The sequence below is a fragment of the Nymphalis io genome, chromosome 20, assembly GCF_905147045.1.
Source record: "Nymphalis io chromosome 20, ilAglIoxx1.1, whole genome shotgun sequence".
NCBI lineage: Eukaryota > Metazoa > Arthropoda > Insecta > Lepidoptera > Nymphalidae > Nymphalis > Nymphalis io.
In genome coordinates, this window is record NC_065907.1 from 6,414,263 (window position 1) to 6,441,887 (window position 27,625).

Consider the following 27,625-nt stretch of genomic DNA (forward strand, 5'->3'; position numbering starts at 1 on the left):
GGTTGGAGGTCGGTTGTTTATTAAACAAAGAATGCAGTTCACATCAAATCCATTATAATAAGGAAGATATTTGCTTTTATTTTCACAAGGCAAGGTAAACGCTAGGCTGCAATATACAAACAAGATAGATCTAACATTCCATAGAATCAGGTGTTTTGGTGCATTTTCGCGCTATAAAATATTGTTGGGAGTAAATTCCGTGCCATCGATCAAACACGGAGCTTGGTGCTTGGCGCTTGGTGCTTGTTAAACACCGTTTCTCACATCACAATAGCCTGTGCGGGCATATTTCAAACCATCCCGATAGTAACATCGGATCGGCCCCGCTCTGACTTCATAAATCACCCCCTTACAATATTTATTCGTTACAACCTTTACTACGAGTTTTCGATGTTAGTAAATTTCTTGAATAATCAATATGAGTAAGGAGAATCAACTTGTTCATGAAATGGTATCAGTAAAAATTTATCTCAACGGTACACGCAACACTATATATACTATAACACTAATAGTTGTGTAAAAGTCACAGGTTCGATTTTGATTCTTTGAAATATTTTCATATCTACTCTTAACACTTACTATTAGTAATTCCTTGAAAAAAGGTATTGTATTATATATTTATATTTATTAAGAACTAAAAAAACATAATTATATTTTTTAAGAACTAAAAAAAAATAATTGAGACTATAATTCATTTTGATGGCAGATATAATTTCATATAAGTTATGCTATACTTCAGATACATATGTGAAAATATTATGATGATATTATTACCTTCCTTAGTAGTGTCGTTCGGTAATGCTTAAATTAAGCTGCATATCAATTATTCTTTCGACTAATAAGTATCTCAATATTTATATTTATATTCAACAAATAGTAAGGTTGTTTTTACGAGCGTAAGACGTCATCTGCAATTGATCTCTCAATATGAAAGTGTGTAAGTTACTGTTCAAAATAATGGTACCTATTTTTCAAAATTTGCTTTACCGGAAATTATAACGTCGCTTACTTAACCGGCTTGAAGCCAATTAGCACAGCAGACACCACTTTAAAAAAATTATTAGTACTAAATATGTGCTGTCTTGTAAACTACTCTACAAATCTTTCTCTGCGTTTAAACAATACTTTATGAGCTTTCGTTTTCATGAGCGTACGGTCCTTAAATATTATGATCCAAACTTATTTAAAGGTAATTTATATAATATGCAATGTGGATATTGTAAAAATATAGTTTGGAATAATAAGTGGTTTTATTTTGAGTCATGGTTTTAATAAAATAACTAGATACTGGTGATGATTAATTTAGATATTTTTGTATCTAAATAAGCGTAGGTATATAGAGATTATAACATCGTAAATTATTCAATAATAACTTTTATAACTATAAATCTATGTATACGTACACACTTTACACACACGTACACACACACACCCGTTACAATATTAAATACGCTGTTTATTGATAGCTCGCTTGTGTATTATTTTAATTAAATATGTTTGATGTTTACCTATGTTGTTGCATGTATTCAAACCAAACTATAGCACCCAAATAAGCTGACAAGGCTTATAAGTGCCAAGTATAATAATAAATGTTAATACTTTTGTTGGAATGGAAAAAATAAAATTCTAATAAAAGTTTATACCGATAGAAAAACAATCTTGTAATGTACATTATTTACAGAAATTATATAACGGCATTAAATCAAGGATTGAGGTATTTCAATATTTCTAAAAGTCTAACATACAAACACTTTTGTTTATTATAATAAAGATATGTTTGTTCAGAGTAAATGTCAAAAATGAAAGAGGTATACTAAATATTAAAGAATTATCTGCATCTTCTTTATCTAATTATACGTTTATCTAAGCGAAATAACGAGTTATTAGATGGTTAAACGGCCAGAATTGCTTATCTTAGAATTATCATGAAATTATTCACATCGTTAAACAAATAAAATTCCATACGAATTATTTTCAATTACATGTTAAATTCATAATCACAGTTGTTTCATATTATTACCGACATACTCGTAATCATGTCGAGGATAACATAAAACTATTTAAACAACACGTTAATCGTTATGATGAGTTAAATGGTTATTGAAGCCTACGGTCGTATTAAAAAATTCTAATAACATATCAACGTCTATGAGTAGTCGATTGCGAAATGAGTGTTAAATTTTGTTATTATATTTAAAAATAAGATAAGCTAATTTTATTATTATTACTAGTATGAAAAAACTTAAAAAGTAATCAATGAAACAAATGAAAAAAATATCTAAGTCTTATTAAAGTTACAAGATCCCTTATTTTTACAATTAGGTCGTCTAATATATAGACGAATAATACGAATAATACGTATAGTGTTATTACCAAATTCCTCCAAAATATGCTTATTTATGTTAAAAATAATATAATAAAGAAGTATTTTTTGTGCAGCTGTATTCGCGTTTAAGTCTATTGAATAAAAATTAAGGACTAAATCTGATATCCTTATTGTAAATGTTCAATATCATTTTTATATATACACAGAGAATAAAAAAACAATTGAAATAAAAGGATTGTGCCATTACGTATAGCAAGTTTTTTTATTTTAGGAAATCCTCATGGATACCCCCCCCCCCCATCTCGAAGATGATGGAAGGTTATGTCGGACTCTTACCGACTAAAACCACCACGGTGTTCCTACTCTCCGCAAATGAGGAGGCTGCGGGTACGCTCGTGCATTCGACATACAGCAAGTCTAACCTAAGTCTAACCGACTGATTCTAGAAGCAAGTTAATTTAAATTCCTAAAAAAAACACTTTTAAGATCCATATAATATTTAAACAGTGGTGTATTCTCATTGCCCATTGCAGGAGAATTTAAAAGCCCGTTTTTAAAATTTATAATCCTGGCTCATTGTACACGTGCCTATACAACACCGTATAAAAGTTTAATGTGCTGTTTGTTTAAATCATAGACATTGTAGCCTGGACTGCGTGGTGTATATTTATAATTTTTCAAAAAATAATAATAATATAGGAATCTGATATTTAATTAAAAGAGAATAATTTAATTTTTATTATTATAACAATAATAATGAAATGTATCATAAATACATATGATGATATTGCATTTATGAAATACAATATAGTTTTAACTTCGTAGGCTTATTTAATATAATAATATATAATAAATATTATAAACTAATTTTTTTTTACTGCTAACTGCTAATTATGTAACCATTTCTCTTATTTATGTCATGTAAGCATTTGCTCATCGCGCGGACCGTGGTATATTCAGGTATGTTGTTTAAATAATAATTGCGCAGAGCGGCAAAGATGAAGTGATTTTACCCTTGATCGCTAGATTGCTGTGGTTTCGATGTATTAATGGCCAATAAGAGATTCCAAGGGAAAGGGCGATTACGTTGGATGTTTTGAGTGCTTTCATGATTTAGTTCTCATAATTTAGAGCCTGCGAGTGAGATGTTACTTGCGAAATTGCTTTGAGTTATTTAGTACACAATTTGTATCGGGAAACAATCAATTAAAGGTGTTTAACGAATAGCTATATTAGTGTCAAATTATGTATTATCTACGAGAAATCTATGTTAATTTGCAAATTGTTCAAATTATATTTACAATTTGACTTGACGATTATGAAATATTGTTTTTAGTGTGTTTAAAGGCGTGTGCATTATACGTGAATTATAACACAATTACAATTTCAAATATTATTGATTTATTGAATATAGTAAATATATAAATTTATGGTTGTTATTATGTAATTATCATAAATTTTATAGTGTGTGTTTACCCAAGGCATTAGTTCATATAGACAACATCGTTAGTATATTTTAAAATGAGATCCGTTTCCGCAAAGGTACAAAGTCTGTGTCTTATTGAAAGTTTTTTTTTATTGTAATTAAAATAGGTTTGTCTATACATCAGATACATTGAGATTAGCAAAAACATATACTGTGCTAATTGTAAATATAAGTGGCATGAGATTGTTCTTTCACTAATTGCTTTTATGTTTATTGAACATTTTATATTACTACCCTACCCTACCTACCTATCTAGTATGTCTAGGTAGGTAGGTAGGGTAGGTACCACACACTCATCAGATATTCTATCGCTAAATAGCAATACATAAAGAAAGCAATACATAAACAACAATAATGTTGTTTCGGTTTGAATGGTGAGGGAGCCAGTGTAACTACAGGCACAAGGGACATAACATTTTAGTTCCCAAGGTTGGTGGTGCATTGATAATGTAAGGATTGGTAATACTTTTTACGGCGCCAATGCCTATGGACGATGGTGACCAAATACCATCAGAGGCTCGTTTGTCCGCCCGTCTACCTATTTTATATAAAAAGAAATATATATTAATGTGATCGTCTATTGAAACAATAACTGATTACTTTATAGATGCTTCTTATATTAATTTCTAAAATAATAATACAAAGAGTTTTGTTATTTCGTAACAATTACCTTAACACCTGGTTAGTGCACACGATGACAGGGCGCTGCGAGTTCTCCAGGTTGTCCTTGAGTTGCAGCACCGCATGCACCCATAGGAATTGCCCGCAGCGTCGCTGCAGTCGGAGCAGAGCGATGCACGAACGCTCTTGTTCCGATTGCGTTACTTGTAAGAACAAACATTCGATTAATGAGAATAAATATATCTAGTTTTAAAATAAAAATAAATAAAGCTAATAGGTGGATGCCCGTCCGTGTTTATTGGAAAATACTATAGAATGTTAATTATAGTGTCGTGTATGTATTTGTATTATATACAAACACAGGCTATCAGAAAGCCCTGGTAACCAGTAAAGCAATAAATTTTAACAGAAGGCATTATAATAACTGGTTATATAGTATTTTATGCATTTTCCATTTCAATAAGCTACAAAGTTTGCTTTGCTTTCTTTGGCGGTATTACCAGAATCTGTAAACAATTCCTAGTATCAAAGACATATCTAGAAACCCAACGGTAAGAAGGTATTTTAATTACACTAATAATGAACGCTACAGATAATAAATACGTAAGATATTACAAACATATTTTTTTTATAATCTCTTAAATTTTTTACTCTGTCCATCAGTTAAATAACAAGACAAAGGTTAGATAATGTTACAAAAAGTATTAAAAAAGGATACAACAGACATTAATCAAAGATATTAACACTCAATCGAAACTGAATTGTAATAATTGAATGTAACTATTATGAGATCATTGTTAATAAACGGATTATCGTCTATACTTCCTAACAAGATGACAACTGCCGCAACTTAATGTCTTAAAAAACATCAACGATTCGTTGCATTTTCAACTCTAATTCATTAGCATAAAGTATTCATTCTCTTAATACAAAGTGTTATCACAATGATCATTTGATTACAATTTTACAACAGCTAGAAAAGGTTTGGACTTAAGTTGACTCTTACATGAGTCTTTTGCTAGTGAGTATAGAGTATCTTTTAGGAAGATATATTTAAGTTTTTTTTTATTGTGTATCATATATGGAATTCTTAAAGTTTCCGTCTGTACATAAATGGAATTAATTTGTTTGGTTATCAGTTATAAGATATGAAATCAAGTTTGAAATATCGTTTAACTTTTATATATATATACAATTTAACCGTAATGCTAATTTTGTTGTGTAATTAAATCACGCGAAGTGTTGTATTAGTATTAAAATATGAAAATTTTATGATCTGTTTGCGTCTTAAATCATTTTGTACAAGTATCCGTAATTGATTCGATATTTGCATGTACACGCTAAAAATTAATTCATTATTTTCTTATACATAGTTGTTGATATTTTTTAAATATCTGTATAATATATGTATTTGCGAAAGCTACAAAGTTATCTAGTTTAGTAGTTTGATGAATATTTTTATGATTTATTTTACCTGAGTTAATCACAAAATTCTGAATGAATTGTGAATCTGGAAATGATTCTATTAATATTTCATTTCATACGTAAAGTAAAAGGTTTAGTAACAAATCTTAACATTTGTAATGTCAATTTGTCATATTATTAATAGGTTTATATAATAATAAAGAATGCACTTATTTCTGTTTGAAATGAAATACTTCCACTAGAATATTGGTACTAGATTGACAAAAATTATAGATAAACAACTAACCTGAACTTTTGTGATAAGCTATGGTAAATATTTTAACAGGAGAACTAAATAATCAAATTCTGCATAGCGAAATTGTAGTACTAAAAATACATAAAGAGATAATACATGTATGTGTATTAAAGGAAAAATTACAACTGCCCTATAAATATATTATAATTTTAACAATACATATCATTAAAATATATATATAAAAAAACAATTGTATAAACTCATACCAAACATCGTGAGAAATTATTAAAATAGTCATTTAAAACCCGATATACATAAATTAGTAAAGCAAATAAGCGTTTAACGAGCTTTCAAGCTCGGTTCATGTTCGAGGTTTCGCGACCGTCGCATGAAACGGGGCTGTAATAAATATGGATAATACGGTGACCCCACCGTTCCCACCTTTAACACTTATGTCTTTAGTGATAAGATCTATTTTATAATTGGAACGTAGGTCGTGTCGCCGACCGTATAACCTGAGGTCGCAATTAAATATGCATTCTATTAGCTTTACAGGACATCCGTGTGGGTTCGCATTGGACCTTCAATTACCTATTAATTGTACTTAATTCAATATATTATTGGATTACTTAATTAATTAAAAATTATAGTCGTAAATATAAATGATTTATGCGTTGCGTGTGGTCTACGCGAATATTAGTCCAAGTTGAACTTATAATAGTTAAATGAACAAGAATTATAGAAATATGTAGTCGACAAATTCAGTACGAAGCATTGATGTTTGCAATTAACAGAAGTTTCCAGTGTTTATACCTACTCTATTAGTAATATGAAATCATTCTTACTTACTTATAAGTTAATTATTTGGAGAGGAATTTAGTCATTGGACAATTATTGTTAAAAATTCAAATCCTAATAACATTTACGTGTTATTTTCGGTATAAGCTATTCTTATTTAAATATATGTACGGGACTTTCTATTTTTAGAGTTCATCTTAATTTGCGCAAATAGTGGCATTATTTGGTTTAAAGTATATGAAAAAACTCATAATTTTTCAATATATGAGAATACGTATAATTTATACAATGTAAATAGTATGTAAAAGTATGTATTGAATTATACATAAGGATTATATTGTATAATACCTAATAGTATTTTAGTAGTATATGTTATCATCATCTAAACATAGATAACTAAGATTTTTTGTATATACATATAGATATAAATAATTACATATATGCAATTATTATGTTACTTTAAGCAGCAGACAGAGTATGTTTGTAGGGAATACAATCATAAGCATTGTAATTAATTATTATCATCTACAAAAACTGAAAAATAAATAAAATAATCGTAGGCGAGAACGGATTTATACGTGCCGTAGTTTCAATGTTATCTTATGCTAATAATTACTGGAATTCCCACGAAACATGCCAATATCTGATTGCAATGCACAATAAATCCGGTGTGACAGTTAATAGTCAAAGAATGGCATTAAAAGCAAATATCGTTCGAGATAATCTATCCGTAGCAGTAAGTACGGTATTGAAAAGGTGACGGCTGCATTGTTTTCTCAGGTTAGGGCTTCCATACAAGTATTAAGGTCATCTAAAACACATTTTAAGTAATATTATGATTATAAAGGGATTTGATTGGCTTATATTAAAGCTGTACAAACAGTATTGATTTTTGGTAGTATAGCAACCAATGAAAAGCTTGTAAAGGTGCTTAGCCGGTTACGCATCAAGGCAAAAGAGATTTATGTAAAACCGTCTGGGAACAATGGCTTACCGTCTTCATAAAATTTTAATGTTAATTTGTATCTATGAATTAATGTATACGATGTCGATTTATATACCTGTAAATGTCTGTAATACTTAATGATTCAATATTTTTAATTATAGTCTGTAAGAAGACTTAATTTTTCGTTGTTAAGTTGAGCCTTCAGCTTCTATTCTCAAATAACCATTAATGGAATGAAATATAGACTATGTGTTGGTTTTAATGAGATAGGTAATCCTTTTGTAAATGGATGCAAAATGGTAAACTTAATAGTGCTTATTCTTTCAACTTTATTTCAATTTTGAAAAAAATAATTGTAAGTAATTTAATTAGATTAAATAGTTTTATGAGCAAGATAAAAATTAATATAATAAGAAGGCGTTTAATGGTTCAGATATACTTCAATTCCCAAAATCGATATGCATTTTTTATTATTTATCATGTCACCATCAAAAGGATTACGAATCGCATTAAGCATATATTCCATAATGCGAAATTCTAAAAATAAAATATAATAAAAACACATATTTATTTTATAATTATAAAAAAAGTATATGTTATTTAAAATTATATTATATTCGAATCAAAACAATGGATCTACAATAAGGTACAATGAAAAGTAGGAATTGAAATCGAACCGAATCAAAGTTCAAGTTAAGGTCACTGCACACGGGACGGTCCTTGTCGACGCGATTATCGAATTATTCGAATGATGACTCGAACTAGCATACGATGAAAGTATGCCCAAATGGACATATTTTGTATATCACCAAATATCGTTTACTATTATTTTTGATAAAAACAAGGGAGATTGAACTCTATGATTTTGATTTAAAGGTGAGTGATGAACTTGACAGAGGCATCTAGCTTGTAAAGAATAATAAGGGTTAATGCCGGACGGTTATTTGTGCAATCTCGAATGTTGGTTTTAGAGTCGAGAAGAGATTGACGACTGCTATGATTGTGGTCGGCTCGGGTAACTAGTGTGCTTATCTTCAAGTTGTATTACCTATGTGTGTATTCCTAAGTGGGTTTGATTTGCGACTAGCATTTTCTAAGATCTACCTACGCGTACGAATCGCGTTGGGCAAATAAATCAGAAATAAATCGCTGTAATGAATATTTATAGTTTAAGTACCGTTTATATTTTTCACCCGAAATAATATATTATTTATCTATTCTAATCAAATATTTTGACAGTTGTTTATGACAGCTTAATTATTATTATTATTATATATTCTCTAGAATGGTTATGTGGCGATTGTTTGTCATTTTTGTTGTCGTTTGATTGTATAAGACTCGTTTTCTCTTTAAACTTTGTGCCACGGAAACGTCTTCACACCCTCGTCATGTTCGAAAGTGTTCCAATTTTAAAGTCACGACAATTTGAATTTCATTTGTCGTTATTTTCTTAAACAATAGAGTGCAAAATTGTCAGCATATACGGGGTTACTTTGAAATTGTTGGGTTTTATTTGATTTAATCGCTCACGTAGAGGCAAACGTACACGAAAGTCACGCGTGCTAATGTGTCAACTTTCTCTCGATCGTGAAGGGTTAGATTTGTAGTTTCTATTTTTTAGGTTATCTGTGTTTAGTGACATGTGTCAAGAACATGTCATAAATGTACGATAAGTTGATAATACCTATTTGTGTTTATGATAAGTTCGTTTTCAGCATCACGTAAACTTCTTACGGTCTAGTAAAACATAATATGATATGTGTAGTTTATAGAATAATAATTATAAATAATTTAATAAGAAAGTTTCGATCAAAATTAGCCTTGATCATTTTTCATTTAAATAAAGTGTCATTTAATAAAGCAATGACCATAAATTATTCCATTTAATATAATCATAGGTCATTTAGGTAAGTGAGGCAATGTTATTAATCAGAAATATTGGATAAATACTAACATAAATCTATTAGGGTTTGTAATTTGCCTTAGGCGCAGATTGACAGGTGTCTAGAACTCATGAATTGCGCATGCGCTGATGTACTCAGTCAACAAATATGAATCATTATTCTAATTATATGTACCTATTTATTTCGTATAAAAATTAAAAAAAAAGGTTTTGAATAGATCTTACGGAATGCGATTAAATTCTTTAGGAATCTGTACTATGAGTATAAAGAATCAGTTCAGGCATTTTTTTCAAAATTAGTTTAAATCTTTGTAATTTTATTTCTCTTTAAAAAAATGACATCTGATAATCCACGATACAAAACCATTATACTGAGATTAACATACATACAGTTGTATCGGAGTGTGTGAGTACAGATAGAAAAAGAGTATTTTTAAACAGAGTTTGTTACGCGGTTTGCTCTGAACTCGTACGTTTTTTTTAACTCATAGTATAAAGTTTCGAGTGGGTATCTTACTATTATGGTAAGCAACAAAACGGTCATCTATAATCGTAGTCTTTGCGAGTTGATATGTGTTTTATTTATAAAAAAAATATATGCTTGTCCCGCACAGGCTGCTCGAGACAAGATAATAATCACAAAAAAATTGAATTCGAAATGAGAACTATAAAACTTTATATCCTCTTACATCTCTGTCTTCGATATAAAAGAATGGAGTAAATAATAAATTTTTATAACGAATTATAGTTTCGAAGTATTGCAGAACAAATCCGTCAACAATTCATATAATATTTTATTAAACAGTTATTTGTAATGCGATCGAATAGATTCCGCTAACGGCCGGAACATTACAAAGCGTTTAGCATTTTACTAGCCACATTTAGAAATGTTAAAATGGTACAAAATAACGTGGGAAGGTGGATTTTATGAGTTAGGATATTAAATCTGCTTAAATATATTATAATGTATAACTTTTACAGATACATTATAAACGTAAATTTGCATATATTTATTTCGTTATGTTGTATAAAACTAACGGCCCAATTACATTATATCTGGTTTACTATTATGTACGTGGTTAGTATGAGACGTCGTCTTAAGGAGTTCAATAATTTAATCATTTTTTAAGAGTTCATAAATAATTTAAGGAAACTGACATGTGGTCTATGAAACCATATACTTATACTGACCCTTTTCATGTTTATCGATCTTTTTACTTTTTAAATAGTATTCATCTTATTAATGGAAAATACAGTTGTTATTTTTCAAAATGAATAAAAATTATATAATTGAATAAAAATAAAAACTTTGAAATGTTATGCTTTCGAATCTATTTTAGTTCACCATAATGAGCCTACCACTAGATCCGTATTTCGGTAACCTTCGAACAAACCATTTTATTCGACTTGATTTAATATTTTTAGGTATCCAATATGCGATTGACATCTTGCCATTCTTTTTTTAAGATCAATTATAGGTCGAGGTCACAAGTAAAAGTTACCAACTCAAAAAAAATCCTTGGTTTGATATTTAGAACCCTAGTTCCTTTTTGTACAATTGTTTTTTTATTAACGCCGCGCCTACACTTTAATGGCTGTCCTTATCATGATTTTCATGGTAAAAATAAAGGGTAATTGTATCTGGTCACGGAAATGGAGAATTGGTCTAGATACATGTAGTTAGAAATAACAAGCAAGAAATTTCATTAGAAATAAATATTATGCAAGAGTTGATGTTCCAAAAATTAAGATGTAACAAAAAAGATTAAAGTTGTTGAATACAATTTTAATTCGTTTGTAAAGAAATTGTTAATTTCATAATTAAATATAAATATATACTTCAGTTCCGGGACGTATGTATATCCTTATATTTCAATGAGTTATACAGCTATATTCTTTGTATATAAAATTATTTGTATTAAATAGTACTTAGACCGCAATAATAGCATACAAAATTGCGTATAATGAAGCAGGTTGAAGTTATTGTTTAAATTGACTGTGATTTTAGTATCGATTTTTCCTTATATGAAGGTCAAAATGAAACTAACCTCATTTGATGGTAATGAGGTAATAGTGTATGTTTTTTTTTGCGAAATCTTGAGAACTAACTACTTGACGAGCTTGAGTTGAACATTAACCTCAGCTTATTTAAATAAGAAAGCTGTTTTGATGTTCATATTATTATGCATTTTTTTTCGCAATATATTTTTTGTTATCCAATTTTATATATTTATAACATTAAATTATGTTATTATTAGTTTAAGTATTTTATAAATAATTTTAATAAAAAATATCATATAAAGCACCCTCTTAACCTTTGCTTTAAATTAAATCTAGAAAACCATTATAAAAATTAAAATAAAAGATTATAAATAACGTTATAACTTTAGTATTTATTCTGTATCGATTTTAGTATTGTCCTTAATTTGAATATGTGCTAAAGAAAACAGATATACTTACTTAATCGATGCTTGTTTTGAGCTTCCTTAATACAATCTGGGTGCAGGAGGTGATACCAGCTCACACCGTGAAGCGAACTACGCTCCCATCCCAGATGCCACTCGCTACTAGAAATAAACAAGCATACGTTGAAAAACAAACTTTATTTTCAATGAAAAAGGGTTTTATATTACTTGATTGTATTTTGCATTTATCACAAAAATACTTAGACCTTTCTGCGCAATACCGGGTACATTGTTCATCAGCCAGATGCTATTTTTATATGCTATTTACACATAGTTTTAATAATTTGTAAAATACCGATATTAGATCGATAGGCCACAACCGGGGAGAGTTTAAGTGCAGGATGAATGTACGTGCTTTCTTATAACACTGAGGGCCTAAACAATACAAAACTTACTTATTATAAATCTACAATACCCACTGCATTAAGCCCTGTCCATATGGAACTGTAATAAAGTTACTGATTGATTTAATTTTTTTTTTGTTACGTTAAACATAAATTATCTACAATTTTCAAGATAATAAATATGCTAATATACTCGCACATACATAAGTCGTTTAGACTTACGTATACGTAAAAATACATTCTTGTTAAAATACAAAATCGAACTTTGAATGAACAATTTTTAAATCAAAATTTAAAATATGAAATATGCTTTGAGTAGGTGTTTCACTCGTTAGTTAAGGAGTAAAATTATTAAGTATATTATAATATACGTTGAACAAAAGTGTAAGCAAGATGTGTAATTAAAAACGTTCTTTGTAAATTATTTGAAACTTACATCGAGTCGGAACAAGCCAGTTTATTGACAAGGTCTCAATGATTGATCGATGTGATGACCCGGCTAGATATTTGTTTTGCCGTGTCAAGTTCAATTTAATTACATTTATCATTATTTTTAATCAACTCTTCGGATTCATATGCTGGAATAATGAGCTTGAAATTTGTATTATCATACAGATTGTCTTTCTTTAAGATAACTGTAGTGTCTACGTTTTTATGCTCTGCTTTGTTTATTTGTAAACAATATTTAATCGGATGAATTATATTATATTGCGCACACCACGCATGATGTGTTTAGGGGGTATTTTTTATACATAACAAAAACATTTTTATAATATAAAATATAAAGTAAATGGACGCAAATGGACTACCTGATGGAGTTGGTCACCACCGTCCGACATTGGCGCTGCAATATTATTAGTCATTTGTTAAATGCGTCAATGCACAACCAAACTTGAGATTATTTACCAAGATTATAGAGATGTAATGGATCTTTTGCCTGTAGTTACTTTGGCTGTCACCAATACACAATTCTGTGTTGTTCTTAAAGGATTTAATATACTTTGTTGTAGAGACTTTCTCGCTGGGCCTATAACGCTACAGACTATGAGGTTTTGGATTCAAGTTCCGAGTCAGGCCAGTAAAAACTTATTCGATTAACGAAAGTGGAGCTCTCTCCGGTCGAGTCAGATTGACGCCCCGTGATAAAACTATAACAATAAATACATATTATAAATATTTTAGCTCTTTTCTCTGGCCGTTCAGACTGAGACATTTTAGTTAACATAGTTAAGTATAAAATACAAGGAAAGATTAAAAAATTCATAAATAAAAAATAAATTTATTATTTAAATAATAAATAAAGAGATACTATGCTAAGATGAAAGTAAACAAGACACTTTTGATTGATTCATCTTCAATATATATAATAGTTTGACATAACTTAATAATCCTAAATAGAATTTTTGTGAAAACATCTTAACATAACAGAGTTGCTAGTTGAAAGTATTAGCTAATTATTACTGAATCCTCTTCGAACAATTGGCATTTAAGTTAAATAAACAAATGATTATTAAACATCTATTTGTTAATCGTCGTAACTTCTACTTGAAATTTAAGAACATTAACCTCTCAAAATTATATATCCTTCTTACAATATTGTACAAGCCTTATGATATTTGTTTTACAATCATTCAACATAAAACAAACGATAAGTATAAAATGATTTGAATTTATAATGAAATTCCGCCACGTGTATATCCGCCAACCCGCATTGAAGTAGCGTGGCGGAATAAGCTTCTCATCTAGAGATACCCTGAGCTCTGAATGGTAAAATTTATAGTTCGTTACTTTGCTTTACTTTTTTTGTAGTTTTTTTTAAATAATTAAAAAAATTAAAAATTAAGAGACATTGCATTCAAAGTTAATACCACGCTTAAAAACTTAACGCTAATAATTTATTATATTATATATTCATAGAATAGTAAAGGTTTTGAATTGTTAATCTGGAGCTGGAGGATAATGTAGCTTTGGAATAGATTATATATATACATATCGAAATCATATTAAGTCAATGAAATTCACCTAATTCGAACAAATTTATTCTCGTCAACTAGCGAGTAGTCTGATAAAGGGCATGTGCGGTTACATTTGAATTCATTTCACAATTCATAAGGGCATGCGATGGTACTAATATCATATGCATATATTAATGTGTTATTTGTTTCAAAGGTTTGTCAGATATTTGATTTAATTAAAGACACTCATAGTATATAATGTCATAGAAAAGATAATTAATTGATAGTAAAAAGAAACATTTTTTAAAACAAGCTTTTATTTAAATGCTCTAAAAAGGAGAATATCAACTTCGAAGGTAATCGTTACTATCATAAAAAGCTAATGTGACAAAATGACTGCTACCTACATAATCTCAGTTTAAGGAGATTAGGGGCTTGTTTCACCACGCTGCTGCTGCTTCGATGTGGTTTGGTAGATACGTTGCTGATTTTCAATATGTACTGATTGTTATTATGTAGTATTTAATATTTTCATATTGTTGTATTTTTATCATAATACTAGCTAATAGTCTTATATAGGCTTCGTAATGTATTTTGGATAGGATTTGCGCAAAATCCGTTAACTGTGACAAATTTCTAGAAAATCGGGCATATAGTTTAGGAGATCTCGTGGTGAGTGGTATTTCTGTAATGTATGAAATATATTATATACAGATTGTAAGAAATTTTGATTTCTTCCTATCGTCTTTGTCATGTTAATTATTACGTCATAGGCTTAATGTGGTAGGATAAGGTAAACGGCTAACTCTTTGGTCTAGTTGCTAGTTTATAATGCTACAGTTCCCGAGGTCCTAAAGGTGTATTGAAACAAAACAACAAACATATCAGTAATAATATTCCTATTACATTTGTGATTACCATTCATGAGCTGTAAAATGAAGCTGGTTAGAAAATGTTACATCGGCGCCCATTCTCATTGAGAATCGTATAATGTGTACAAGACAGGACAATGATGTTTATGATGAGAGTGACATAGAACGTATTTTATATTAGAAATGACAAAATTATATTTATATTTTTAAAAGACGAATATATTACTATCAACTTTTTATTTTAAATTTAATTTACTCTATATAAATTGAAGTGACCTCGTATTTCTGCAAAACACACAATCTACTGGAAATCTTAAGATACGGCTATATTTAATTTCTTGGTTGGTAATAATTTTCAGTAATATAAAAATTTATTTGACCTCCGGAAATCTACAATGTACAAGGATGAATTCGTGCGTATTAAGAATAATTTTATTATTTGTTATAAATTCATATACAAAGACAGATCAGCAATTGAATCATCTGATGGTAAGTGGTCACCGCCAATAGACATTGGTCCTGTCAGAAATATTAACCGTTCCATACCACCAACCTTGAAGACTAAGATGTTATGTCCCTTGTGTCTGTAGTTAAACTCACTCTTCAAACCCGTAAACGAAAATCTATATATATTATAAATATCGAATATATATATATATATATATATATATATATATATATATATACCACAATATTATATATATATATATATATATATATATATATATATATATAATATTGTGGTATATACCCAGATAAGGATATTAAATTTGTTTGTTTTTTTTTAATTGGTACGCGGACGTGCATATGGACCATGGAACTACGATGTTATGTCCCATAAGCCTAATTACAGGCTGGCTCACTCATCCTTCAAACCAGAACACAACAATACCAAGTACTGATGTTTTGCGGTAGAATATCTGATGAGTGGGTTTGTAACTCAAGTTCGATCCTGACCATTTCGAGAATATTGTCGATAATGCAACGAAACAAAGGAACTATTTAAAAAATAAAATAAACCAACAAACATAATATTGACTAAAAATAAAATTTGAATGCAATGGCGTTGTTTACATTGGAGTATTTTTTTCTCCTTTTAAAGGGAAATATTATGAAATGTCATTTATGCATATTTGCTTAACAAATGACTCGTGCCCATACCACTTCTATTCATTCTGAGCTACAGGACAAGACAATGATGTTTATGACAGATGCAATAGAATATCATGGACGTTATGACATATGCGTGTGCGCTGTGCGTGCGAATTCAACGTGATTTGCTTAAGACATAAATTATAAAAGCAAAATCATAGGTAAAGTCCACAATAGTATTCAAGGTTATGGAAATCATTTGGTATCCTTTCTAGGAGTTTTTTTTCTGACTAAACGGCTTTACTTAAACGAGTAAACTAAAATTTTCACTTACTTAACAGTATTCTATAATATATATCTTATACGTATTATTGGTATCTTAAACAGAATATTACAAATTCATCAAATAAAAAATAAATCAATTTTTTATTTTTTCATCACAATTTTAAACTAAAACATTTTGTTCATCTTATAATATTATACATTTAGCCACAGTAAATACATACGTCAAGAGCCTCTATACTTGAAATACATCCACAAAGTAAAAAAAAAAAACGGCACGAGTAAATATATCGATAATGTATTTTAAGTGTGCATTCAGCCTACAATAAGTACCCACAGGAGCGTGTAAGCCTGTCATTGTATGCAAAGTCTCTTCCGAGCAGGTGACGAACTGGTATCTCAAAACAAACTTTATAATACTCAAAGACCTACGCCGTATGAAATTTCTAATCTCCACACGTTAGTTGTATCTAGGAATTTAATCCTTACCGTTTTCTATGAACGGGACAAATAAAATAATGTTGAATGGATTACGATATGAACATAAATCTGCGTCTGGAATTCTAGTGATTTCAGTCACTGTACTAATGTTTTATTTATTAGATAAAAACATTTAATACAGGTATATAACGCAAAAGAAATAGACTATTAAATCTGATTTGTAACCACTTTATTGATGCAATTCTATATATGTATGCTTGATAGAGATTAAAAACATGATATAATATATCTTAAGTATTCGTTTAGTAATTTTAAAGGGTAATTTTAAATAATATTATCATTACAAGTGTTTCTTTCTCTGTTTTAGTTTACTATCGGCTCGAGCTATCAATTTCCATAAAACAGACATATACATAAACAATTCTATACATATTTAAAGTATTGAATTCTCAACACCATCTTGCATTGCGATCCACGATAATATTCAGCATATTGACATACATGTTCGACCGACGGCTGCGCCCGACGCGCGACTCATCTGACCACTGTTTACAATTGCATATTTCAACTCGTCTTATTATTTCGTGCCATTGTAGGCGCTGACGCGGAACATGAATATGAAATGGTTTCAATAGAGACGTTGTCATACATCTGCTTGCCTTTGATGGACGGTAGCTCGATGTGACAGTTACGCATCGGTAATAAGACCTGTTTATTGTTAGTTTCAAACCTTGAACTAGTGCTCACGAGGAAGTGAGGGAAAAGCTGTTTGTTTAAAAGGATATTATCATACTTGTCTCGCTTTGTTCCTCATTGCCCTTGGGCTTTTGTTTGTTGGAATTAATCTGTACTGTGATTCCTAGCGAGGTCATACTTTAAACTAAACACTTCAATTGATATTGTTCTAGTATTTGTATTTACAAAGATTTACTTAAAAATTTATATAATTCTTAACAGATATGGCAGTGTATATCGCTTTCCATAATAAACTTATTTAACGAAAACTTGGAATGCGTGATGGCTGTCCTCAACACAGATAATAACTACAGTAACCATTCTCAACGGGCAATAGGTAACTGCACAGGAGGATATATTATATACTACACAATTGTGTGCGTCAAGGCAGCCGTTCTCACTATTTCTATCACTTTCGTCATCCGATGGGACGGCATTTTAACATACTTGGACAGGGCTTAGGCATAGAACCGACAGCTTTGCTTTTTTTCTAAAATGTGATACGATTAACACTGCCAACTTCAAAAAAAGATAGAAGATTTTTTTGACAGGAACACGTAAAACCTTTTTATTCGCCAGAAATTTTATTCAGCCTTAGTCTGCTTGCCACTAGACTTATGAGACCTAAGATTAAGTGAATATAATATAGACAATTTAACTTACTTGGAATCAATATGAAGTATCTTCATGTCCATAGCGTGAACGGTCGTGAACACATTGGTGGCGCCATGAACAACGCACTCTCGCGTCTCCGGCATGGCGAGAGGGGTGCAGGCTGCGAGGAATACCGGCTCGTTGCGACTACAGAGCGGTAAATAGGATACGTAGTGACCTCGTACTAACACCACCTGGGAGATACAAATTAACATATGATTTTTAGCTAACGGATTCTCGCATTACCTTAAAATATTTTTATATGGAAAATTAAAAGTCTCAATATAAATATATTTAATTGCTGACATTACGGCGATATCCGTAATGTCAGCAATTAAATATGAATTTGTTAAAACATGCAAATCTTAATCGGAGATTGCGGAATCATTTATTTATTTAATTTGTGTTTAGCCTGCGTCACATGAAACTGTCACATATGTATCCAACCCACACTAGGATAGCGTTGTATATAGTCGTAAGAGCTCCAAGGCGTTTCCTTACGGACGAGGAGGCGTTTACTTTTTTAATTGTAATTTACTGACTATAAGTGATTAATGTAATTAAGTTGATAGACATTGAGGCGGTTAATAATAATAATTAGTTATTGAGCATTCTCTATATATATAATATACATATTATATATTCAAATTATGTGTTTACGATTTATATTTAATTACAAAAATGATAAAACAACAAGTTCCAAACGGGATGTAAAGAATGAACAGAAATAAAGATGACGTAAAGATGTTTATCATTAATTTGTTTTAAGATGTTTTTTTATTAACAAAATAAATTAACATTTGTTGCAAGATTTTAATATTAACAAACAAAAAATATTAGTAATTTAAATTTGTTACTATAATTCATACATTTCGAGTGCCTCTCAGCAAAAACTTATCGGTATTATAATTTTTAAAAATATACCTACTCATAGTGTTAACAATAAGGCAGAATTAAATGTTAGTTTGTAATGACGAAATTAAATTGTATTTTTTAAAATTGGAATTACTAATCTTGGTGTCTTCAAGACTATGCACTATACGAAATGAAGGCCATATTTAAAAAAGTAATTATTCTTATTAACATCTGTCGCATTCAACTCTGACCGCTTGGCTTCAAAGGCTGTAGGCGTGGTGCTATGACATTCTTTAGAGTTTTAACAACAATGGCTATATAAGAGTTGTTCGACACAATAGTTCACAGTTCAACCACTCACTGGTAATCTTCGATCCGGGACTGTGGCTTTGGTACACATTTTATTGTATTGAATGCGTAAGTTGCTCAATCTCTCAACCGACGATCGGTTGTAAGTAATGCTATTATAGAATTGCATTTTAAGTGAAGTAAATACGCCAATTTGCAGCGTTTGGTAGGAATAATTATCATTAATAGTTTTTTTATTTATTAATGACGCAATACTTAAACCTTTAATCCTATAATGCTTTATTGTCTATTGTTAAAATAATTATGTCTATAATAAATTAAAGCTATTTTTGTTAGATGTTATCAATAGATATTTTATTCTAACACGGTATTAATAGAAAACGAATGTGTATTTAATGTACTTCATGGAATTTGGCAATAATCATAATCAAAATATTATTTTAAGTACGATCCTATAAGCGCTTTTGAATTGTCATCAAACAGAATTATTTAAAATGTAAATATAAAATTAATATAAATGTAAAGTGGTGGTAGCGCTAGGTTTCGGAATGTAGAGTTTCCTTTCTATCAATTTATATAGTTATATTAATTAAATACTATTAAATATCACTGAAATCCTTATCGAGCAATAGGCCTTATTGATTATTTTTTTATAACATAATTAAATATATTGATAGTTAAAAATATATTAAAATACTACGACATAAATATGATATCATATTAATGTTACTAAGTTCAAGTATCTCTGTATCGTTAGAATAATCCTATAATATAAAACTTCATAAGGAAGGCAGCAATTCAAAACGCGGCGGAGTCCGTAATTATAATAATTAACACTCAATAATTCTAATCTCATTCGAGATATATTTTCAGATTCCCTCGAAGATTAATAACTAGAAATGAACAGTTGCGTCAACGTGTATCCGCCTACGAAAACAAAATGTAATGAGGCTATAATCTGATATGAAACATTGAAATATCGGATCAAATGAAACGCCCAGGCTGAATAAGACATTGCTATAGCTTTGATTTAATAGGTTATTAGTTATTGAATATTGCCAATAAAATTACAAATGTGAAATTAAAAAATAATGATTATTAAATTTACAGTTAGTTCTGAATTCAAATTATTTCTTAGAAATTAATTTTATCAATAATTAGATCGAACATCATGATATATGTATATATTAATATATATAAACGTTGTAGTTAAGCAAAAGGCGTAAGAGTTTAACTACTTCAAAAGCATTTTTAATTCGCGATTTCAATTATATAATTATATTTGCCTGTCATGTCTGCCTCATACTCTCTTATAAAATCAAGTTTCCGACTCAGCATTTCAATACTTCCACTCATAATTTTAAATTTTATTGAAATTTAAATGTTACTGAAAATAAATAAGGCATATTATTACATATGAGATAATAAAGATTTATGTACCTTAATGATAATTAAAAAGCGTTGATTTAGTATTTGATTATTTCCTTAAAGGACTTAATGTATAATTTAATTGTTTATAGTTGATATATAACATGAGTAACTTCTCACTTTCTTGCCAGTTTTTCTCGGAAGTAATTTCTCATTAAAATTCAATTCAATCTTGTAAAATAATTATTCAAAGTGCTTGTAAGTAACAGCCTGTGAATATCCCACTGCTGGCCTCTTCTCCTTTTTTTTTTGCGGACAAGATTTGGAGCTTATATTGCTTGTAATATATTCCAATTGAGAATCTTTTGATTTTCATTTTTATCCAAAACGAGAAAAGGTTTTTGGTATCATATTTGTATCATAAAAACGTTTTAATTAGTTATCAACATCACGAGCTTTTAAATCAGTCGAGAAAATATTGTATTTAAACACTTCGAATTTTTTAATCGCTTATCGCCCACACAATATCTTAATCAGTCAATCTTATTTAGAATTGAGTGGGTATGACAACGCAGGGCGATCAATCGTGACTTATTATCTTTAGAGCTCTGAATCTATCAGTAAGAAGTCCAGTCAGAGGTGAACAATAAACCACTTTCTACTTCCATATGACAGTCGTGACTCCCCCGACCAGGTCATATTCTGACCACTTGAATATGATCAGGATCAACTATACGGCAATAAACTGGTCGTATAATGAGCATAGTTCAATATTTGTAAAGTAAATTTTTATAGTTTTAAAAGGTAAAAAAAAGGAAAACGTTTTTCTCGATAACTAAGACGAAGGGTTTTCACATGCGCTGGAATAGCTTGAATTAATTAAAAATAAAATTATATTCGTTTGTGTCTTAGTATTGTGAAACGATTGATAGATACGAGGAAGACTTAGAGATTTTTTCGCTAAAAAGTATAATCGACTTGATGCTACTCTCTATACCAGAGATGCTTAGATTAAGTTTTAACTTAAACTTAATTATTAACATTCTTTATAGCAAATGATATAAATAGAAGTAATATAGCATTTAGAACAAGATTTAATTTATATCGGTCGCACTATAAAAGCTAGTGAGTTGTCAACATCACAATAGTATCTGACGATTTTGACAATTCGTAAGGTAAGATAAGGTAAGAAGAATGATCTTGTTCTAACTCGTTGTTATTTGAACATTACGTCTTGTTATAACTGCGTGTTTATATTTTGAACACGTTAAATCCAATATAATACGAAGTTAAGTTGAAATATATTTCATTTGACTAAGGCGTTATTCTGTTGTGTTTCTTAGATTTATCTCTGCAAAATTGGTGTACTGTATTACAGGTGTAATTAATAAAAATATATAAAAACAATTATTTTTCGCTGACATTAATTATTAATGAATAAAATAATATAAATGTTATTTATTTATGAGGCTTATAATAAGAAAGCACTCGTATATCTAAGCATTTAATGACTATTTGTAAATATTTAAATGCAGTCTATTTGTCATTGCTTTACAGCTAATAATATTTTGTGTTTGACTTTAATCAACATAAACACAAGATTTGATTACTTTAGGCGATCATTAAAACGCTTAAAATATGAAGATTTACTTCGACGAAATACGGAATTGTACCGCTTTGCCGTTTATAGTGTCGTTAATGTGTTGCCTATCTAGTGAAAGGCGTTGGTTTTAAGATAAGTAAGATAATTTTGATTTTATGGAGCAGTTGTTAGTATTTTGTTACCACTGTTATTCTATTTAAATGTTGTTTTAATTTTATTTATCTATTATTGCCATTGCAAATACTTCTTTCAAATTGTACTTCCTTGCATCTAGACAATTTATAAAATAACCTAAATTGATCGAGTAAAAAGTTATAATTAGTGTATATTTTTATAATGAAAGTAGTCGATTTTAAGTATTGATGTTTTGCGGTAAAATATATGATGGGTGGGCTATTCTACCCCCTATCACTACTACTAGATGGGTTTAGAATAGCATCTATCCAACGTCATTAATCATAAATTTACTTTCTACTGTTTATTAGTTTGCGATCTCTACTTTATAATTATACTTACAATGTTTGTATTAATAACTAACGGTCTTTATTTTTTTAAGTTGAATAAGATAAATACCTTTTCTATACAGTTGTGTTTAAAAAGTTCGGTCAAAACAGTCACGCCAAAGCCCCAAAGTCACGAATTGTTACGTCAGGACACACCTATCATCTGAATCATTCGTCTTTTTAGACAGCCTTTATAAAATAACTGTTATTTTATGTCTATATTTGCTTACGAGAAAAGTTAATTGAATGTGCTTATGTGTAGTTAAGTTTTAAGTAAATACATGCAAATTTTCATAGCTATATAATTGCTACAAAAATATTTTAATATGTCTTAAATAATTATTAAAAGCTGAGATTTCCGCCCAGTGGTTAGAACGCGTGAATCTTAACTGATATTCGCGGGTTTATATGTCTTTATCTCATTCTAGGCGATGAAATATTACAGAAATATAAAGTAAAAATCAATACCAGCATTAGCGAATTTCAAATGTTTATATTTAGCATTTATATATTTTCCATCATCCCTTAAATTAAAGAAAGATAGCACCAGAAGATTATTTAATTGCTAATGTATATACCTAGTTTAAATTTAAGACTTCGTGTCAGTAATTGACATGCATTGCCCGCCATCTTGAAAGAGCGTTTTTGCAAATACGAAACTAAATATCAGAATATTTTTTATAGAAAATTATATTGGCTCTAGCTATTATCAAAAACCTTTTCTCCGGAGATTTCTTTTTTGTAGTAGATATTTTTTTAATGAATCCAGTAAAGAAAGCAGTTCTTCGTATTTAAGATTATGTAATTATGTAAAATTATTATTATATATTTAAATAAAATCTTATGTTTTATATATCATTTGAGTTGTTAAGAGGCAGCTTAGTTATTATACAAAAACTATTTATCGTCTTAAATATATTCAACGTCGCATGGTATCGACTTGATTCAATGCAATGCTGAAAGAACGTACTATATATTCCATTACATACGAATTAATGTTACAAGAGAGACGAAGACATAATTCATGAGAGAAATATTACTCTTTGTCTTGTTCGCATATTTATCAAAAATGTTTATTGTCTTTGTCATTCTAAAAAATACCATATAGTAAGTTTTTACGAACTTACGATAAAAATATACTAAGTAATGAAGTACCGTTAAAGTTATATATTATTCGTCCAAAGGAAAATGTTAAGTATAAAATTAAACATATTTGATTAAATGATCTAGAAATTACAGAAAATTTATACAAATATTTTTATTTATTTATTCAAATCTATACATTGCATCAAGTTTCATATAAAGTTCTTGCATAAGCCCTGCTTTTTATAACTTAGTGATAGAGTCGTGACGTGATGACGTCACATGATGGCTGCGTGGCGTGCGCGTGCGCGCGTTGCCCGAATTCACACCAGCAACACGACTCGATCGTTCAAAACATTTCGTTTTTTATCCCTTCGGCCATTGCCATTGTCAGTGGTGATATATCTCTGTCTTTTATATATTTATTAAATTCTACGCCTGTCCATCCGCTCCAGATTAAATTATGTACAATAACCGTTTTACACCTTTGTATGAAGTTATTTGGTTATTTGTTAAAGTTATTAAATAAATAACTTTAACGATATTAGTTGCTTTATTAACAGCGATGGCACAATTATATACATATAAGTATAATACCTCACACAGATCGTCTTTATTTACTTTAAAATACTAACACGTAGATATATCCCACACACATATAAACCCATAAACAATTATTCACACACACATAACGAGAACATTAAACTGCAAAATATCGATTGACAAAGCGAAAAATAAGCCCATTAAATCACACACACGGTCACACGTCGCCACAATACTATACAGTATGCAAATATAACATCTTAATATAGAGTGCGGTGGCTCGCAGTTTTGTTATTACAATCAGATGAATTTACATTTCATAAATAAATGCATCTCGGACTGCCCTAACGACGCCACACTGAATGTTTTTGCCGCATAAAATGTGCGAGCGCCTTAATTTAAATAAGACATGCACAGGATGCTATGGTGTGAATTTCAGATGCTCGCATTTAAGTACTGGGATCATAAAATGGTTGGTTACTCCTACATAGTATTAGTTGCATCATTCAATTACCTCGTTCAAAATTATTGATTTCTTCTAATTTATTATATTATATTATAGATTATCTTATTAATTAGAAAACCTTTTTTTTCTCGCAGTAGAAACCTTCAGAAAGGTACTCGGGTCCTATGGGGGTGGAACCGGGTTATGTGGGGATTCTTACCCACTAAAACCACTGCGATGGCCGTCCTCAGCACGGATCGGAGAGGCTGCGAGATCGTGTTGATATAACGCATCCGCGGCCTCTCCCGTACTTTGCTTCACTCGTGGCTCGGCGGAGCTCTTATCAGAGGGCGAATAAGCCCCCTCGCACTCTTCGCTAGTGCGTACGGCAGCGCGAGGCCATGCCGGCTGCCGTCCTCCACAGGGCCGTCTGAAATAGGACACGCGAGGCCCCCACCTCACGCATCCACGGCCCCAGGGTTACGCCCTATATATATATATATATATATATATATTTTAATTAAAAAACCTTAACTTAATCAGGCAAATTTTAAGGATTTTCTAAGTAGCACCTATAATTAATTCTCAAGGCAAAACTGTTTTGTCAAAATAGTTATGTCCTGTTCTTCTTCTATCAGAGTAAAGTAATTTAATATCTCTTGGCGTAACGATAAAATATTTTGGATGAATGCAAATTAAATATGATTTAAGCAATCTTAATACGAGTGATTACTTATATTTATTTGTACTTGTATATTTCTGTATTCCAATCAATATCATCGTATTGGTTAAAAAAGAAAATTTATTTTGTAACTGGTTTCCGCCCACAGCTTCGCCTGCGTGGACTCAGGTTTTAGGTAAAAGTAGCCTATGTCCTTGGGGTTCAAGCTTGCTGCGTACAAAATTTCATCAAAATCGGTTCAGTGATTTAGCCGTGAAATTGATAAACTGAAGATATTCGCTATTATTTATAATATTGCTATAGATTAGTGGTATTGTTTCTTGAATTTCCTGTGTATTTAGTACTTTAAGAAACTCCTTTCGGAGTTTACTGCCGGTTAGTTTTTTACCTTAGGTAACTTTACATTTGAATAATCTTATAAAATAACTGTTTAACTAAAGTATATTTTGATTTTTATTTATATTTATTTGTCATAAAAATTGTTTTGGTAAGAAATAAAAAATTGTTTCATTAAAATAAAACTGCCCATTAAAACGTAAATATTGAACTATTAAATATTTGTACGGTATATTATTTTGAAATATTATAGCGTATACAGTAAAATAAACATTAAGACAATTGCAGTAGTATTTCCAAGGCTCTATTTAGTTACATCAACCCAATTACTGGCGGTGTACGTTTAAACTTTCTAGCTTAATTGATTCTAATGGCCTTAAATATTTATGTCATAATTTAGCATCCATTTAAAAAAATGTTTTATTTAAATGAAACAAAATATTAATTGTTTTAAGCCAGTGAGTAGAGAAACGAATACATGACTACAAGTAGACGTCAAATGTTTTTGCGGCTAACTTCACACACGTTTCCAATGAAAAAAAAAAATGATTTCAGAGTTCAGACCGTTTAATATATCGATAGCACGCAATTTCGAATGGATGAATTAGGCTATTCAATATATACAGAGACATATTATTTATTCTTGTTCTCACGGACGCTATAAAAATCAAGTTATAATTTCACAGAACCTCCGAACCGACACGTAGATATATTAATTCAAATAATGACCGTCTCAATGAGGCTTCTTTCGTCACAGCGTATAGAAAACATCAAATACATATAATTAGAGGTATCTATAAACTACGGTAATTGTACCGTCTTCTTTAATTACGATATGGCATCGAAGGTTAGGTTACGTTGTGAAACATTTATTTCATTTAGGAGGTGATGTGATCGATTGCTTTTTAGATATTTTTTTATAAAATTTTGTATGAATGTATCCATCAAAAATATTGTAAAGTTACATGTATTATATTATTCGTACGAATTGACTGTAATTAGTTTACGAAACACATATGATTTATCTTCTGATTTCTTCGACACCATTTGTTCGGATTTTGAACATTACATTTTTACATTTTTTCTTCACTGGTAATCTTTTAAGTTTTTGAGATGTTGTAGTTTATTTTTTTGTTTTGCACGTGTCTGAGTCATCTAATCATTCGGCTTTTAATTTGGTATTAAATTAACAGTAGTGTTTCCAAGCAAGCTAGATTATTTGTTGTAATCATATTTCTGTAGGTATTTCCAATTATTGACAAACAAAAATACTAGATATTGGTTTTGTTTGACTATTGCATAGAGATTATCACATTGG

At 29.9% G+C, this 27,625-nt stretch overlaps 1 protein-coding gene across 1 annotated transcript in view; it reads right to left on the bottom strand.

The window, feature by feature from the left end:
* LOC126776331 (PAS domain-containing protein cky-1-like) overlaps positions 1–27,625 on the bottom strand; it is a 123,868-nt gene that overhangs the window by 7,099 nt on the left and 89,144 nt on the right. Inside the window, exons 7-9 of the mRNA XM_050498786.1 lie at positions 18,590–18,774; positions 12,201–12,307; positions 4,483–4,636 (exon numbers count right to left, since the gene is read on the bottom strand). Coding sequence (XP_050354743.1) covers positions 4,483–4,636; positions 12,201–12,307; positions 18,590–18,774 — 446 coding nt within the window. The remainder of the gene's footprint in view (positions 1–4,482; positions 4,637–12,200; positions 12,308–18,589; positions 18,775–27,625) is intronic.